The sequence below is a fragment of the Drosophila obscura genome, unplaced genomic scaffold (assembly GCF_018151105.1).
Source record: "Drosophila obscura isolate BZ-5 IFL unplaced genomic scaffold, ASM1815110v1 contig_36, whole genome shotgun sequence".
Taxonomy (NCBI): Eukaryota; Metazoa; Arthropoda; class Insecta; order Diptera; family Drosophilidae; genus Drosophila; species Drosophila obscura.
In genome coordinates, this window is record NW_024542824.1 from 2,610,870 (window position 1) to 2,628,611 (window position 17,742).

General features: G+C 43.5%; 1 protein-coding gene across 1 annotated transcript; it reads left to right on the forward strand.

The window, feature by feature from the left end:
* Window positions 1–1,205: 1,205 nt before the first annotated feature.
* LOC111080915 (cell division cycle 7-related protein kinase) lies at window positions 1,206–3,686 on the forward strand. The gene has a single exon (XM_022376771.2). It carries the CDS (start codon window positions 1,512–1,514, stop codon window positions 3,684–3,686), a length of 2,175 nt encoding a protein of 724 aa, XP_022232463.2. The 5' UTR covers window positions 1,206–1,511.
* Window positions 3,687–17,742: the final 14,056 nt, after the last annotated feature.

A 17,742-nucleotide genomic window follows, 5' to 3' on the forward strand; every position in this document is an offset into this window, starting at 1 on the left:
GGAGGTGCACACACTACACTCTCCGCCCAACAATGGCTGCAATGGCAGCTGTTGCCGCGCTAAAACTTCGAGCATCAAGTGGAAAACAAGTGGACAGGCAGCTGATGTTGACACGGACTTTTTGCATGCCCCAAAGCGTGGTGGGGTTGGGGTGTTTGGCGTGCGGTGCTTGGACAGTTTTAGTGTCGAGCCCTGTAACGGTAAATTTCATGCGAAAAAACGTTAGAAACAAAAACAAAAAAAAACACGAAAAAAAACAAGAAAAAGTATGAAGGAGTCACCGCTTGAGGGCGACACCGTACAGGCAATCAAACTCTGGCAGGAACACCAGCTGGGAAGCCCCTGGAAGCACGGGAGGGGTTTTCCCCCTGCTGCTGCTGCTGCTGCAAGTTTTTCCTGGGATAATCCGAGATAAAGGGATGCGAGTGGCGTTGGTGCGGGACACTGGGAAATATGAATAGAGCTACTCGTGAGTAAGTGAGTCGTGGGCAAGGGGTTATGAATACATTTTGGGAGGGGGGGCAGAGAATGCTCAAAAGGTCGAAAGGTGAGCTGCTGGATATGTCAATCGGAGTGGGATGATGCTTTGAGTCACAAGTGACACTTCGTAAAGGAATAGAAGCAATGCAAGTGATTGGAGGAGAATGTGCGACATATTTAGCACAGAGATTAGCTACGAGACTTTTTTAAATGGCCATCAGTCTTCTCTTTCCAGTGGAATATGAACGAAAAAAAAAGTGACTGGAATACTGTAATAATTTAAATGACATTTTAAGCAAGAGTAACGGCTGACTAGACCTATTAAAACTTTAGTAACATACAACAAATTCGTGATAAACTTTCAGTTAATGATGAAATTAATTCCCATTAAAATTTTTAACTTAAATTAAACTTATTAAAAAAAATTACCTAAACTTATTCGAATATTTTCCCAAAATATCTTATTTAATTCTTGCAAGTACTATTCACAGGTAAAATGGGAAGGAACGTGTGAGTCGCTTCTGGGGACGCGAGTCTACTTTTATAAACTTAAAACTGAAGTTCTCATTCGTTTAAATTAATTATTTTCATGTTTTCAAATTTCTCAATGGATTTTTGTACACCCAATAATACTGAAATAGTTCCACAAATGTTCTGTCAATGCACTGACAATCGATAAAAAATATATACGCTTTTTTTTGTCTACCCAATCAACCCCACCATACCATTTAAAGTCAAAATCTTTAAGTCGTAACAATTCCGTTGTAGTTTTTGTCTATTTAGTAAGTTGATATTTTTGTAGTACAAAATTAAAAACACACGAAAACCCAAGTACGCCCGAAATTATTGTGTCTTCAGCGCGGAACATCGCGTGAGGTTCGACCAAGGCTCCCAACAGCCCCAAGGAAATATCCAAATTGGTGGGTGGGAAGATCGAACCCCAGAAGAAGGGGATTTTAGCCCGAAAAAGTAGCCAAAATTAGTGTCTGTTCCAATTCGAATTCTGGATCTGTCAATGGGTTGTTGTGCAGATGTTTACCAAATTGTTAATTGATCAGATGGAAAGAAAGGTCCAGCAGCAGCAACAGCAGCAGCAGCAGCAGCAGCAGCGACAGCTGCAGCAGGCCAGGTCCCAGTTCCCCACGTGGAGCAACGCAGCCAACAGCATCAAGGAGCCAGCATCCATCACGCCGGCGGCGGTGGCGGTGGCGGCGGCGGCGGCGGCATCCGGAAAGCCATTTCCCTCGCCAAAGATTTCCACAGCCACGACAACGTCGGGAGCAAAGAATAAGCAAAAAAAGAAATTCGTGCGAGCCAGCCCCAAAGAGGAGACCAAACTGATTGGCGAATCGGATGATCTGCCCGATGCCAATACGGGTCGTATGATGAATCGCTACTATGGCGGCAAGAACCCATCGACCGCTGGGCCCGACATCATACTGAGCAACCCCATCAAGACGCACGATATGGCGGACAAGATGTCGAAGATTGCGCGACGGAATGCGCTCAAGGAGCTGGCCGCCCTGCAGGCGCAGCAGACGCAGTCGTCGGACAAGAACGAGGACGCGTTGCGGGAGCTGCAGGAGAGCATTCCGGAGATCAACAAAATCTTCGATGTGCACTGTCGCATCGGCAGCGGCACCTTCAGCAGCGTCCTGCTGGGCACCCTGCAGCGGGAGCGCTGCCTCAACGAGACGAGTCGTCGCCGGTTCGCCATCAAGCACCACAATCCCACCAATCATCCGGAGCGCATATTGCGCGAGCTGGAGTGCATGTTCCGCATCGGCGGTGTGGACAACTGCATCGGGATCAACTGTGTCGTCCGCTACAACGACAATGTGGCCTTTGTGATGCCGTACATGAGCCACGACCGCTATCACGACATCTACCGCACCATGGGCGTGCAGGAGGTGCGCAACTACATGCGGAACCTGTTGATTGCCCTGCGGCATGTGCACAAGTTCAGCGTGATCCATCGGGACGTGAAGCCGAGCAACATCCTCTACAATCGTCGCACGGGCAAGTTTCTGCTCTGCGACTTTGGACTGGCCCAGAAGATCGGCGCCGATGGGAGCATTGTGCAGGCCAGCGAGCTGAGCAACGCCGCCTCGATGGCGCTCATGCGGGACATGGAGGCGGCGCGCCATCTCATGATGCAGGACGGCAACAGTGCCCAGGACGAGGTGCAGGAGTATCTCAGCTGCCAGCACGAGCAGGAGCAATCGCTGCGACGCGCTCGAGCCATGGGCGGTGGCGTCGTGGCCAATCCCTTTGAGGCTCAGGTGGTGGCCCCCGTGGCGCCCGTGGCCAAGAAGGATGTGGCCGCCCAGCGCGTGGACACACAGCGGCTGATCAATCGTTTGCGCTTCGTCAATCCGAATGCGGATCTCAACAACTATGTCTCGCCGACGAATGCCACCAAGAAGGAGGTGCATGCCTCACGGGCGGGCACGCCCGGCTACCGGCCGCCCGAGGTGCTGCTGCGCTGCCCCATACAGACGACTGCGGTGGACATCTGGGCGGCGGGTGTCATCATGCTGACCACCCTCTCCTCGCTGCATCCCTTCTTCAAGGCGCCCAACGACTGTGCCGCCCTCTCGGAGATCATCAACGTCTTCGGGGACATACAGGTGCGCAAGACGGCCTTCATGATGGATCGCCTGGTGATGCTCACCCAGAAGATGACCGCCCTGGATCTGCGGCGTCTGTGCATGCGCTTCCGCCTGGCCGATCACTTCCTATCGCCGGAGGTGCATCGGCGCCATCGCAAGGCCGATGGCACCGTGGAGGTGTGCAAGTGCTGCGAGCAGGCGACCTACAACTGCATCTGCCGCCACACCAGCCACAAGATCGAGTCGTACGATGGTCTGGACATCTTTCCGGCGCATGCCTACGATCTGCTCTCCCGCCTGCTCGAGGTGAACCCCCAGAAGCGCATCAGCGCCGACGAGGCCCTCAAGCATCCCTTCTTCAGTGACCAGCATCGCATCGTCTCGGGCATGTCGCTGCAACAGCAGCATCAGCATCGTCTCATGCAACAGCAGCAGCAGCAGCAGCAACAGCAGCAGCAGCCGCCAGCATTTCGTGTGAGGGAAACTCTGCCCGTGGCCGCTGCGCGCACCCTCAAGCCGTACGTCTGTCAAACGCTGGGCGGCGGTGGCATCCAAAGCAAAGCGGGACCAACCGCCCCTGATGCTCCTGCGTAAAGCCGGGGGGCTGGCTCACCCCATTCAATCCAACCAAAACACGAGCCAAGCCAACAAGCATGAAAATGTCCTCCAAATTTCCATCGAAAAAAAAAATATATAGTAGTTTTCGCACATTTTTTTGTTTATTTTTGTAGATATTTGTTTTCCTGTAGTTTCTTTTTTTCATTTATTTTCATTAAAATCATTGTTCTTTTGGTTTGCAAAACACCTTTTCCTTTGCCCTTCACCTTCCCCATCCCATTATCATTTATTTGTGGTTTTGGTTTGCTTTGTCCATCAATTTTTTGATACCCTTTAAAGTTAGCATACGGCAAGTCTGTTCAGCCAAAATAATTCCATTTGGCGCTCAAAAGCAGGCTACAAGTTTCTACAACAATTATTCTAGTCGTGCAATTTTCGCTGCATACTTTTGAGCTGACAGCGTAAATACCTCTTAAATGGGTATTTCGTAGCTCCATTCACTTTATTTATTTCACTTTCTTTAATATTACACCCAGCAGCAATTTTCCCAATTGATTTTTTGGTTGCTGCTACTCGTCTCTGCCCCTGCACCACCCCATCCTGTGATTTCTTATCAATTTGCATTATTGTCGGTTACAATTTTTGTTTGTTCTTACAACCAGAAAAACCGACAAACCGACACGACATTCCGACAGTGAACGCAGAGAGAGAAAGGTTATGAGAATTTTTGCTTTCATCTGAATGCAGATTTCTCTTGTCTTTTCTTCTTCTCTTTTCTTTTTGGGACATTTTTGTTTTTGTCTGCTGCCAAGAAATTCATGACTCAATGCGAATTATGTTGACAATTTCATTCTGTGAGAAGCAAAAGAACTAACCAGAAAGAAAATCAGATATGTTAGGGTTATATCTGCATTTGAAGAAGTAAGGAGTTTTGCTGGCAAGTCACCAAAAAGTAGCAAATAAAAAGAGTTCCATCTGTCGACGTTTGCAAAAATAGTTTATTAAAAAGTTTTCCCAGCGACTTATTTGCGCCGATTTCTTTGGCTGAGTGAAAAATTGTTGCGCTCAAAAGTATGCTGCAGAAAAGTCTGCGTTCAATGCTTAGTCGAACAAATTCCATTGCATACTTTTGAGCAGCAAGATGAAAATGGAACTCAAAGTACAGTGGAGACACCCCTATGCAAATCTAGGAAAACTAAACAACTATATTTTGCACATAATTAAATAAATAAATAAATTCCATTTCCTTATAATTCGTACTGCTGTTTATTTCTATTAGTGTCCCGCTTAAGCAGTGCTCACTGCTCCTCCCTTGTCCTGCTGGCTAACATCTTCCTTACATCAGTTTACATGCCACACCGCACTCCGTTCGCCATCCTTTAGACAGACACAAAAGGCTTTTAGGCGCTTCGCTGGGGATCAGTGCTGGCCACCTCGTTTAGCCAATACCACACACAAAAACAGACACACACACACGAGACGGCTCCCCGGAGAGCCATAAACATGACTCTGCCTCATCTGTGGATGTGGCTGCCAGGCTGCCTCCTCCACGACCACAAAAGCCGCGTGCGCAACTCGCCGGACACAATGCGGCTTATCAACGCCAGCAAAAAAAAAAAAACAAAAACACAGGCAAAACCCCTGGAAAAGTAAGGGAATAAGAACTAAAGAGGGACAGAACAGGAGAGGACCTGCTGCTGCAAACCGACTGCAGCTCCTGTTGGGCTTTGGAGGAGTGGATGAGTGCTGCGTCTGCTGCTGCTGCTGCTGCGTCCCGTTTGGCGCTTTATGGCACATGATAGATTAGTCCCGGCCGCAGGTGCAACCAGTTGTGGCTTTTTCGGTGGCTTTGTACCATCCGCCGAGATACTCAGAGTCCACGTAATTAAGTAATTAGAGGAGTGCAACACTTTAAGCTACAGCTAGGGGTACGGGTACGAGTGGGGGTCTGCGTCGGCGTCTGAGTCCCGGCTATAATCGTGTTGGCTTTAAATCTGCATATCCGCTCAAAGCGAGCATGGATAAACCATTTGGAAAGCCACAAAGTTGATGCCTGCACTTTAAAGAGGGCAAAAATTGAAAGCAAATACCGCAGGGTGCAATGTCCTGGAACCGCAAACTCCATTTGACTGTTGACTCCTCCTGGATAGCTTCTACTCCTCCTGCTTCTGCTGGTGCTGGTGCTGCTCCTCCGTGTTATGCGGATCCTACTCTTTCCTGGTGCACCTCCTGCACCATTCATCTGTCTCGGTGGCGCATTTCTGCTGTCAGTTGGATGTTTGTTTGTGCCCCTGTCGCGCTTTGTTTGCTTTCCGCATGCGTTGCACATTCACCTCTAGCCATCATCTATGCCACACACACACATCTCCACCAAGCAGGCGCCAGTAGAGAGAGACACACACACACCCCTCTATTAAGGGCAATGCTCATCATGAGCTGCCACATCGATGCTGCTGCTGCTGCTGATGATGATGATTCTGATGCTAAAGCCGGGAGAGCAGCTGCTGACATCATTCGCTAGTGTCGGGTCACTAAATGAAGAATGATGGACACACACACACACACACACAGAGAAAGAGAGGGGGAGAAAGCGATGGAGATTCCTGCAGATATTCCTTGGCATATTCATCTTCAATAGTCTTGCAAATGGGTTTTCATGCATCCCATAGACAGCCAGCCATGGGCGACGAAGGTGTCATTGTCATTCATCCACTTGAACCACGACCGACCGCTTCTTCTGCTTATTCTTCGTTTTCGACTAGTTTAAAGTTAATTGGAAATTTTTAGCAATTTCCCTGCCCTTCCACATATGATTTTCCCCAGCCCACCCACTCGCCACACCCCCATCATCACTGCCGGCCCTTTGTAGAGTTGTTGGCCAATCGTGAAATTTGCTTTGGAAAATATGGATTTATGTCAGCAACAGAGGGAGCCAGCCAGCCAGCAACAACAATGTGTCATACGTGCTAGTGGGGTGGGGTGGGTTGGATTACACAGTCACTTTTCGCGCCCTTCTAGCAATACACTGTAAAAAAAAAAATAGCAGGGTGCAGAGAGAGATTTGTGTGAGGAAGGGAGAAAGTAGGAAGTGGAGAGGGAGATTTGTATGAGGAATCCCATTATGTATATTAATGGGATATACATAGCAGCATGAAATGATTTGCTTGTGATTAATTTTATTAGATGCAAATTTGTGAAATTTTATTTAAATTAAATTCAAAATTCCGACCCACTGTGGCGTCTATGGTTAGCCCAATCCTAATGCAAATTCCTATTCAAATCAAAACAAGCTTTTGAGTGGCATTTTTTTAAGATTCATAAACAGAATAAACTTATTAAGTTAAAGAAGAAAATTTGTATTGCATTATATTTTAATTTTATAATTTTTATGACTTACTTTGACTACAGGTTTTATTATCTAAGATAATCATAGAAATCCCACATTTATTTTCAGTGTTTAGTATACCCCTCCAACTGTCACCTCACGTTCCCAACCACCCTCTCCTTCTGCTCCCTCACCCCCTCTCGCTGTGTTCTAGTATGAGTATCCTCTCCTCATGGGTTGTCAGCTGCTGGCTGTTGGCTGTTGGCAATGCATCACTGATTATGAAAAGCTTGGCTAAAAGCTGGACTCATGATATATTGCTTTTGTTGTTGTTCTTTTTATTTTTTGTTGCAGGTGTTGTTGCTGCTGTTGTTGCTGCTGCTGCTCGTGCTGCTGCTGCTGGTGTTGCTATTTTGCGGTATCATTCCCGCTGATGCGACTGCCAGATGTTAACGGCATTCTATTGCCATCATCGTATCGCGCACGTAAGCGACACGACACAATAATGAAGTTTTATGCTTTGCCACCTGCAACATACGTACATACTACTCAACCATCATTGACAGAGGGGTGAGACAAAGAGAGAGAGAGAGATAGAGACAGAGAGGAGCTTGCAACAAGAAGAATAACAACAGGCAGCAGCAGCAGCAGCAGCCAAAGCCACAGCCACAACGGCGCAATCAACTGAAAAACGCTGGCGATTTCTTTTTGTGACTTTTATGTGGAAAGATAAGTATGTGCCACACGGTTCTACCCGGTTTCCCGGCTGTGTTGGGTTGGGGAAAAGCTGAGCTGTCTGGGAGTTCGTTAAGGGAAACCTCATCAATAATGCCTGCAACTGGTCAGAGATTGTGCAGCAGCAGCAGCAGCAGCAGAGCAAGAGGGGGCGCACGTGGGGGTAGAACAGAGAGATATATTTCCAGATAATAAGAAATAATCATCCGTGGGTGTGGGTGGGTGTGAGTGTGAGTGTCTGTGAGAACTGTGAGACTATTATGACAGTTTAAAGAATCTCTTTACGTTGAATTGTTATGACCATCAGGTTTTTATGGGGAAACGAATGAATGGTATATGTGAATAAAGAGTGAATGCATGCTTAATAGACACTCAAATTATGCTTCAAATATGGATTTATATCTGACTTGCAATTAAGCTTTGAAAGTGGAATGCATGGCAGTTTATTAATTGACAGAAAATCTTTTTATTTTGAAGTAGTTTGCGTGTGAATTGAGTCAGAATTGCACTATTTGGTACCTATTTTAATGTAATCTTAGTGGAATAAAGTTCCTAATTAATACTCACTCTAGTAAGAAGACATTTGTGTAGTTTTGGATCAAGTTCAATCAATTTCAGTCTTTGTAGAATGCATCTAAAAAATATAAGAAAAACACAAAGAATTAAAATATTTATTTGAAGAAGATCAAAAGAAATCAAATATGTAAGCATATAGAATATGTTATCATACATTTTGTACATACATGTATGTACATAATATTTAGATTATGGAATGGAATAGTCTCAGGAATTTTCCGTATGAAATTTCAATTTTTAAATCAAAGTACTAATGAACATGGAACAAATTTATTTTTGCAGTATACATGATTCTATTCTTTATTAAAATAAATCAAAAATTAGCGTTTTAGGGAAAATGGTTTTTTTTTGTATTTTATTTTTTTTTTAAACCTTGAAAAAATTGATATTTTTATCGATCAATCGAATAGACTCAAGTGCTATTAAATAATCTAAATGACAAACTCCTTAAAATCTTAATATTCAATTTTTTTATTAGGATATTGAAAGTTTTATTAATAATGAGTGTAGCCACCTTTATTGCAAATGACTTCGTAAAGTCGATCTGACATTGAATCATAAAGGCACTTTAAATAGTTAAAGGATATTTCGGATGTACATTTGTTTCATTTAATCTGATATTTATCGTTCGCATAAATCTAAACGGAATGACATGAATGAATAAAATTCCTCATATTCATAGTATACTGCATAGTATTCTTTTTACCTTGGAGAGGGTTTAAATTAATATACCAATCAAATGTATATATGTATACAAAAACAATATAAAAGGATAAAAATTGAATCCTTTTTTCATGATAAAAAATTAGAATGAATTAAGGAAAGCTTATAAAAAAGGTTAATGATTCGCATTAATATCAATCTATATTTTTCCAGCAATTCTTTCGACTTGCCTTAATGGCAAAACTGCAATGGCTCAACCTCTCATCAATATCCCTTAAATCTTTTTACTACTTTTTACATTTCTAGGACTATAATTTTGTATTCTAATTCGACAGCATATATAGATCTAAATTTTCTCCCACAATTACTGTAGTAAAGCATTCCTACAGTTCTATAACACCCTTCCCTTCCACAGACCCCATCATTAAGGTCACTTACGAGTTAATTTTTCAACCATTATTAACAGTATTAGCCCACATAACCTCTTTGGAGGAGAGCCCTTTCATAAATTAAACAATTGAGGCGAGAGGAGCCCAGCCCCCAGACCGCAGACCCCAAAACAAAGGTGTGAGCCATGACATGACGTCAGTTGGCATTAATGGAGGAGGACAGAGGACAGAGTCCAGTGGCAGAAACAGCCACCAAAACAGGAGCTAAGCCAAAAACTTCAGGTGACAACTGACAAGATTAATTAACTGCCGCCAACAGACAAAAAATAAAACAGAAGAATAGAGTGAAACGAAATGAGAACGAGAATAGGAGGACAGGCGGACAGGAGCAAGGGAGAGAGCACACAGAAAGAGAGATAGAGAGAGAGAGAGAGAGCATAACTGAACATGAACTGAACTGAACCATGAAACAGTTGTGAAATCACAAAACTGTCCAAAGACACACACACATATATTTCCAGGGATACACCTGACAGCCAGTTGCCACGTCAGCTGTCACAGTCCGTGGGGCAGGCAGGCAGGCAGGACGTGGAGTTGGACTCGTGGCAGGATAGTGGATAGTGGAGTTGGTGCAAGATGGGATGTAGCGTAGCGTAGTCACAGCAACGAGTCAGTCAGACAGACAATCCCAGCGCCTAAATGACAATGGCAAATGCCGCCGCCTCTTCCAGGTTTCGTTTTCCTAATTTTAATTAGCCGCAACAGGAGACCGCAAAAACGAAAAGGCGGCAAACCGAGGTGTAAGGGCCGAAGCAGCGAATACTCTGCAGCGAAGAAAAAAGGGGCAGGAAAATGTTGCTAAAAAAGCTGTGGCGGTAGGGAAATATGGAATATTTTTTTTGGGCAGCCAGAGATAAATAAATAAATAAATAATAAATAAATAAATATTTACAGAATATACATATTTAACGACTTTAACTAGACTTAAGGTATATTAAAATAAGATTTACCCCATCCTGAAATATGAATATGAAATATGATTATTAAATCCTCCTAAGCACTTCCAAGCCTTCACTTCCATTCCTGCCCAAAAATTCGGGATGTCCCTTTTTGGCTGGAGTGTATAATAATAGAATTTGTCTCCGCCTTTGTTGCCACGTTGTTGCGCGAGGCCAGAGAGCGAGGGCGAGGGCGAGAAAGAGAGTTTCGGTTGTGTGTGGGAGATAGAGGTGTGTGTGAGTGTGTGGAGGACAGCCTGCAGGTGCGTGTAGCATTTATGAACTCGTTACACGTAATTAGGGTCAGTGTGTCTCCCCAGTTACGCCGTGGCGTCTCCCCCATATTCCCATATGCCCCTCCCAGACCAAGAGGGAGTGTGTGTGTGTGTGTTTGTGTGTGTGGTGTGTGCGTGTGTGGAGTGACAATTAATTACGGAACTGCAGTCGCGGGATGAACGGACAGTGCGCTGGACAGAGGCCTATTGAAATATAAAACCATTCGGTTTTTGGGCCTCGCCCGAGAACCAAATGGCGGCGGACATATCCAGATGGGCAAAGTCATAAAGCTTCTTTCGGTGGGATGGGGGGGGGGACTGCCGCTTTAATTAGCGGCCTCGGCGGCTGCGGCGGGTGCCCCCGCATGTATGTAAATTAGAGAGGGAGACAGAGAGGTGGAGGAGTAGAGGACTACAGGTGCCACGCCCTCGAATGAACTATTTATTATGGAAGGGAGTTTCCTGCATGTGGAAATGGAAAGTGGTTGAAAGGGATGGGGGGAAATGTAGGGGCGTTATGGCCACATTAATTGGCAGTGGCCGGTACTGGAGCTCCGTTTTAATTAGTTTTCGCAACGCTTGAAGCCTGCGCCCGACCGTCCGACCGCCCGACTCCTCCTCCTTCTGTTCCCATGTCCTGTACGAGTAGTATGTAGTTCTACGTCCTGTTTTGGCTAGGTTCCATGCGTGAATTATTATGCCCAGCGTAATATATTTTATAATACGTTGACTCCTGGCATACCCACGTCCTCGCTCTCGTCCTCGCCCTCGTCCTGGCGGCGTCGTCTGGCAAATTATGCAACAGCGAATATTTAAGCCGCCGCGTCCAAACTTAATTGAGTTGCATGTGGCAGTGCCACCGTCATGGAGTTTGCCTCTGGATTTTGGGGGACGGATCCTGTCTGATAGCCCGACAGGCCCCAGCGGTCCGTTGAGCTGTTAATAAACCGAAAGACCTCATGGCGTTGGTCTCAATTTGTCAATGTTCTAGGCGCTGCTGGTCTGCTGGTCTGCTGTTCTGCTGGTTTGCTTGTTTGCCTCTCTAATTACACGGCCACCAATGCGCTGCTCGGGCACCGCGATTGGGCACCACGAATTTGCATTGCACTCGATAATAAATGGCAAGCGGATTCTAAATGGAATGGAATATGTATGTACAATGTACATGCACATGGGTGGGTGTTTTTTTTTTTTTTTTGGCAAAAGTGGGATGCATTTGGAGAGCAGAATGGCAAGAGGGAGCAGAGAAGGTTTCGTATTTTTTTTCCCTCAAGAGGGAAATATTTTTAGAGATTACCTTAGGCAGAAATATTAATACGAAAAAGATTAATTTATTTATTCTTTGATCAATTTTGTATTAATATTTATTAATTATATGTTCGATTAATTGATCCTCCAATTGGAAAATATACTCCGAATTCTCGAATATAGAATAGGTCGTAATGATCTTAAATCCCTATTCAAAGAGAGTCATATAAAAATAATAATAAATAGAAATATAATATTTATGATTTTATACAAATTTTACTTTTAATGGAATTTTTTGTTTAAGTAATAAATTATTTAAATCTCTTTTTTATTCCATTGTCAAAATCGTTGTGAATTATTATTTTGATTATTAATTATTTAATTATTATTATTTATTTTTATTTTATTTTATTTTATTTCTGACCTATTATTTTGATACTAAGAAATATATTCAGGGTAACTGTCCAAAAATAGCTGCTTAAATGTTGCTACCAATTCCAACACCAAATAGTTTTTCTTGCGAATGTCCCTTAAAGTCTCAATCCCCGATTTATTTCCATATTTAAAAAAAAGAAAATGTTACGAGCTCTCTTAACCCATGACCTACAGCTTCCGACTTGATTTAAGTTCAAACTTTATGCCAAATCAGCTTGCTGCCTGCCACCCCCCAAAAAAAGGCAACACATTCCGACAATCGATTATTTGAAGCAACAAATAGTTTTTACGGTACAGACTTCCATCCCATCACATCCCCGAGCTAGAGCGAGAGATTCTACAGGCAACAAAAAACCCCCCAAAAGTGAAAGAAGCAAAATCATGAAATTTAATGAAATTATTTCAAACTGCAGTCAGACGGAAGCTAGAACCAGAAAAAAAGACTTTCTTTCCTTCTACGGTTCTGTTCTGCACCTCACTTTGGCTGTGCATTCAATTAGAAATATTTTCTCGTACACACAGGAGAGACAGAGAGGCAGGAGGCAGCAGGAGGACAGCCCTGACTGTCACAAATGATGTGGGAAAATAAAATATATAAATATATTTTACAAACAAATCAAAGGAGAGAGCATTTTCCATGCATTCGAAGCAGGTCTTTGGCGTTGGCCTTGGTTGGGTCTTGGTTGGGTCTTGGTCTTATTTTAATATGGAAATTGATATGCGGGGAACACTTTACATTGGCTTTACCTCTTGCCATGGGATCTCTCTGGCTGGTTCTTCTTTGAGCTTATTTATGCATGAAGATGACTCTACATACGAGTGTATGTACATTCCCCTGCCAGTGCTGGCCATTGGCAGCGGCAACACTTTTACGGTTGTCCGTTTGTTCATCTGTTTGGTCATGGGCTGTTGGACAGACCAGCCAGCACACAGTCGAGAGAGAGAAATATATTTATTTGACTACCTTGAAAACAACACAAAAAAAAAAAACACAAAACGGAGCAGCTCTGTATTTGTATCGGTATCTTTGGTAGTGAAGCGGAGCCCAGGCAGCGTCTTGTCTTGACCTTTTTTGTGGTCAAAGTGCACACAAGCATGAATCAAGAGGTCTACCTGGAAATGGTTCTCTCTCTCTCTCTCTCTCTCTCTCTGTGACTCTCTGACTGTCTGTCTCTTGTGTGTTTGCCTTTGCACTTGGCTTTGGCTCATATAACAGGTTCTCTAGTGTTCTTTTCGGGTCTCTCTCCCTCTGTCTCTGTCTTGATAGATGTCTCGGCTGCCATAAATATTGATTAATAATATAGCTTCACATTCCATGGAATGCACTTTACGTTTACGCGGCAGCAGCAGCTGTCCCACATGGAGGCCAGGGGCTGGGTCTGGGTCTGGGCCTGCGGCTCATCATCATCAAAACAACTTCATTGTGCAATTGGCTCTCACTCACCAAAGAACAATGAACGTATCCTTGGCTAAGTAGACGTCTTAGAGACCTTAGTTCTTAGCGGGGCTGGGCTCTACTCTATTCGGGGGTTGTTTCCCATTCCCATTCCCATTTACAGGTGTCGTTCGCACTTCACACGGTCTTCCCCTTGAGGGTCTTCCTTCTATGGGTCTACACAACTTTATTAGACTTGCCTTTTTCGGTTGTCTATTTATTTATCGTTTCGGTCTCTGGCCAAATAATTGGATCTCGCTCTTTGTGGTCGGGTCGGGTCGCTACTTAGGAGGCTTCTTCGGGCTTCGCTTTGAATGCATCTTGGAAATGTATCTAGGTTTTGGGTCATGGTTGGTCTTACTTAAAGTAAGACCTTTGGTCTGCCCACATGATGGATTTCATTTAGGAATTTTTTTAAATTAACTTAGGAAATGGGTTTTTTTTTGGGGTTAAAACAGATAATTTTTTAACTTTGAAATTTTCTCATAAATATTGTGGAAGAAAGTAGAGATTTCTGTTTGTAATAATGCTTTGATTTTTTTTTAATTAAGACATCATTTGGTCAAGAAGATCATGCCAGAGATATATTGGTGGTCATAATTTCAGTATATTGAGAAAAAAATGATTAGAACTGTTGAAGAAATCTCTTATGATGTCGATCTATAATTTTAATTCATTGGGAATTTTTTTGCGAAGAATTTGGGGAGCGCACAATTATGCTGAAGCCTCGCAAATTATGCTAAAAATGTGCTCAAATAGATTTATTTTTTTATAGATTATTTTCCATATTTTATGGTGAATAATTTAGCGCAGCTTTGCCTTATTTTCTGCCCATAAGTAATTTATTTTCACAATTTATTCAAAATCAAAAAATCATTTCAAGATCCTTCCACATAATGCAAAATACGCACAATCGAAAACAGCACTTAAAGCATCCACAAAACAGTCGAGTTTCCGCTCTGCAAAATGCTGCTGATTAAAAACCAATAATAATACATCATAAAATCCTCATGAAAGTCCATGCCCTCTGGAGTGTCCGGCAAAAGTTCTGCTCACCAAAAGTTGTAATGTTCTTTGGCGAGGATAATAAAAAGTTTTTTTTTTATAGTTCCGCTGGAAACACGCTCAACAATCTGCCTGAAACTCTTACAGCAGCAGCAGCAGCAGAAGGGGCACCACGCAGCAGAAGGAGGAGGCACATAATTATTCAAGATTTGATTTTGATTTGATTCAATTCGGAGTAAAACTAAAGTTGAATATAAACAAAACTTTGATTGCTATTCAAATCTGTTAAATGCGAAGGATCACTTTGAAATTCATGTGTCAGAAAGTCAGACAAAAGCAGCAGACGGGACAAGCCCCACTTTCCGGCATGGAACTCCGACTAGTAGTAGTACCGAACAATTTATGTGCATTTATAATTCAAAGGGAAAGCTGGCAGAAAAAAAAAAATAACAATGGGGAAAACTGCTAAGAGGACATGGAGAAAGGGGGCAGTGAGGGGCACCAAAGGGGAGGCGGCTAAGAGGAAGTCCACTCCACTCTGTCGGCCAGACAGCAGGCGACAAAACACAACACAAATTGAATTGGCTAAAAAGTTTTAATTAATTTATTGTTACTTCAGGCAGCATCCGCCGCATCCTGCCCAGGCATGGGTGTCCTTCCTTTTCATTTGCCCTCCACACCAAAAGTCAGCTCATTTAAATTGTTGTCCTTCTGTTAATGCATGGCTGCTGCAAAAGTTATCTAATTGATTCAGTGCGGTCCGAGGGCCAAAGGACCAGCGACAGGACAGCTCAATTGGGGTGTCGACATTTGCACCAGAAAGGTTGCAGCCTGGTTTAAAGGATCAAAGGAGGTGAGTGCTGGGTGTGTTTGGGGCTCATCTAAAGGATGGGTAATGGCTAGCAGTGAGTCAGAGCACTTGTGGCAGGCAGACAGAGATTATCGTGGCAATTGCAGGAGTTGTAATTGTATTTTTTTGGTTGGGTGGCTTGGCTTGATGTTTTCCGTGGTGATAAATGCTCATTTAATTTTTTTTTAGTTGCTACGGGAATATGTGTTGCAGTATTGGAGAGAGAATGCAAATTTTAAAGCAGGTCTTTAATGTATAAATAAATAATATATATAAATATAATGCTTTTAATGCCACGAAAAGATAGGAATGGTATCTGCCTTTCATTCCCTTCTACTAAATCCATTTTTAGAGCAATTTTTTGCATCGGATAAGAAACTTTATACCAAAAAACTGTGCTCCTAATTTTCATAATTCATATGTTGGAGCAGGATGTACATTAAACTCGTTCTAGAAATAAATACCGATTATTTTTGGTAAATTTACTGCTCCACGAAAAAATTAGTATTCTTAAAAAAAATATCAAAGTTCTTTCAGCTACGTCCCCCTTTAATACTCCCCAACTGCAAACCCTCAACCCTTTTTCTTGCCACAAAAGGATATACAAATATATGTTCGCATAGTCAAAAGATATATTCAAAAATGCCGCACTCTAAATCAAAATGCAATTGCCTGGACACAGCAACTCAGGACACAGTACCCCCACAACAACAACAAAAAAAGGTCAAAATACAAATGTAGGAAAAAAGGAGTTTGGAAAATGTTTGTATTGCTGTGACATTTTTATTGAATTTTAATTTATGCCCCTTCAAGTGGCACGCACACACACACACAGAAGAAACACACAACAAACACACATCAAGTATTTATTTGTCTCGAGAGCCTCGCAGCAGGCCACAAGAAAAATCTAGGCAAAAGAAAAAATCAAAGGAAAAGTCAATAACCTGTGCGTTGGGATGATGCTGCTGGGCCCTGCCCCTTTGCCCCTGCAGCAATAGCAACAACAAGAAAAGAAACCAATTCCGACTCTTGAAGCGTGACATCAAATGACAAACGAAATCGAGAGAATTTCCATTGGACACAGATTCCCGATTGAATTTTTACCTGAATGACATCTCCAGGGGTCATTCCACTCGCTGCACTCCCCTCCCCCACCACTCTCTCATGTTAGATGTATCTCAGATGCGTAGATAGGGAAATTTATAGATACTTTTGGTCGGCACTTTAGCTATAGATTCGATAAGGAACGATGTGTCTTTTCATTTGTTGGGTAATTATGTAAATTTCACCATCAGAGAGCCCCAGCCCCACAGAGAAAGGGTACATATAAAGTGCACTGAAAAAAAAAAAACGTACATATTTTCTTTGTGGAAATCTATTGAATTTTCTTGGAGTGTGGCAGTGTGGCATGTGGCATTGAGCTAATAACATAAGCAGTCGAGTAAACAAGTGGCAAAAGTCGTTTGTGACCCCAAACCCCTGCACCCCCGCACCGCCGCACCAACCATCAACTATGTCCAATGCACTTTAGCTCAAACCGAAACCCAAACTCAAACCCAAACCCAAAAACCATCTCACCCGTAACCCGTAACCCTGATCCTGTTGCTGTTGCTGACAGGACGAGGCAGAGATACGATACCAGACGGCAGACAGCTCCTCGTACGGGAAAAACTAATAAAGACAAGTGGCAAGTCAGCAGCACCACCAGCAACCAGCAGCAGCAACAGGAGAAGGACCATCCTGCAACACATACTCTGTGGCTAGAGCCTTTGAGCAAACACATGACTCCTTCTCGGCGCTACATAGCTCCTGCTCCTGCTCCTTCCCCCCATTAGTGCCATGGCGCTAATCGCCATTGTCCACCCTTGTCAAAAAAGGGGAGCAGCATGGATGGACATCAAGCCTGCTTCACTCTTCACTCTCTCTCCCTCTCTCTCTCTGGTTCACACTGGTTTTTGCCTTCTTGCCACAATTTGTGTCACAAAAATCGCAGCTTCACCCCAAAAGAAAAATCAAGCAGCATCAAGATTTAGATTTAGACTAGGGAATACCCATGGATTGGAGCTGGAATATTTTTAAACAACTCTCAAAGTGCCGCATAGCTCTCAATATCTCATAGATTAAACGGCTGTAAAATCTCTCCCTCATCTCCTTACCC

What these genes read in the sequence shown, in the direction of transcription:
- LOC111080915 (XM_022376771.2), top strand. Translation starts at nt 1,512, where the DNA reads ATGTTTACCAAATTGTTAATTGATCAGATGGAAAGAAAGGTCCAGCAG.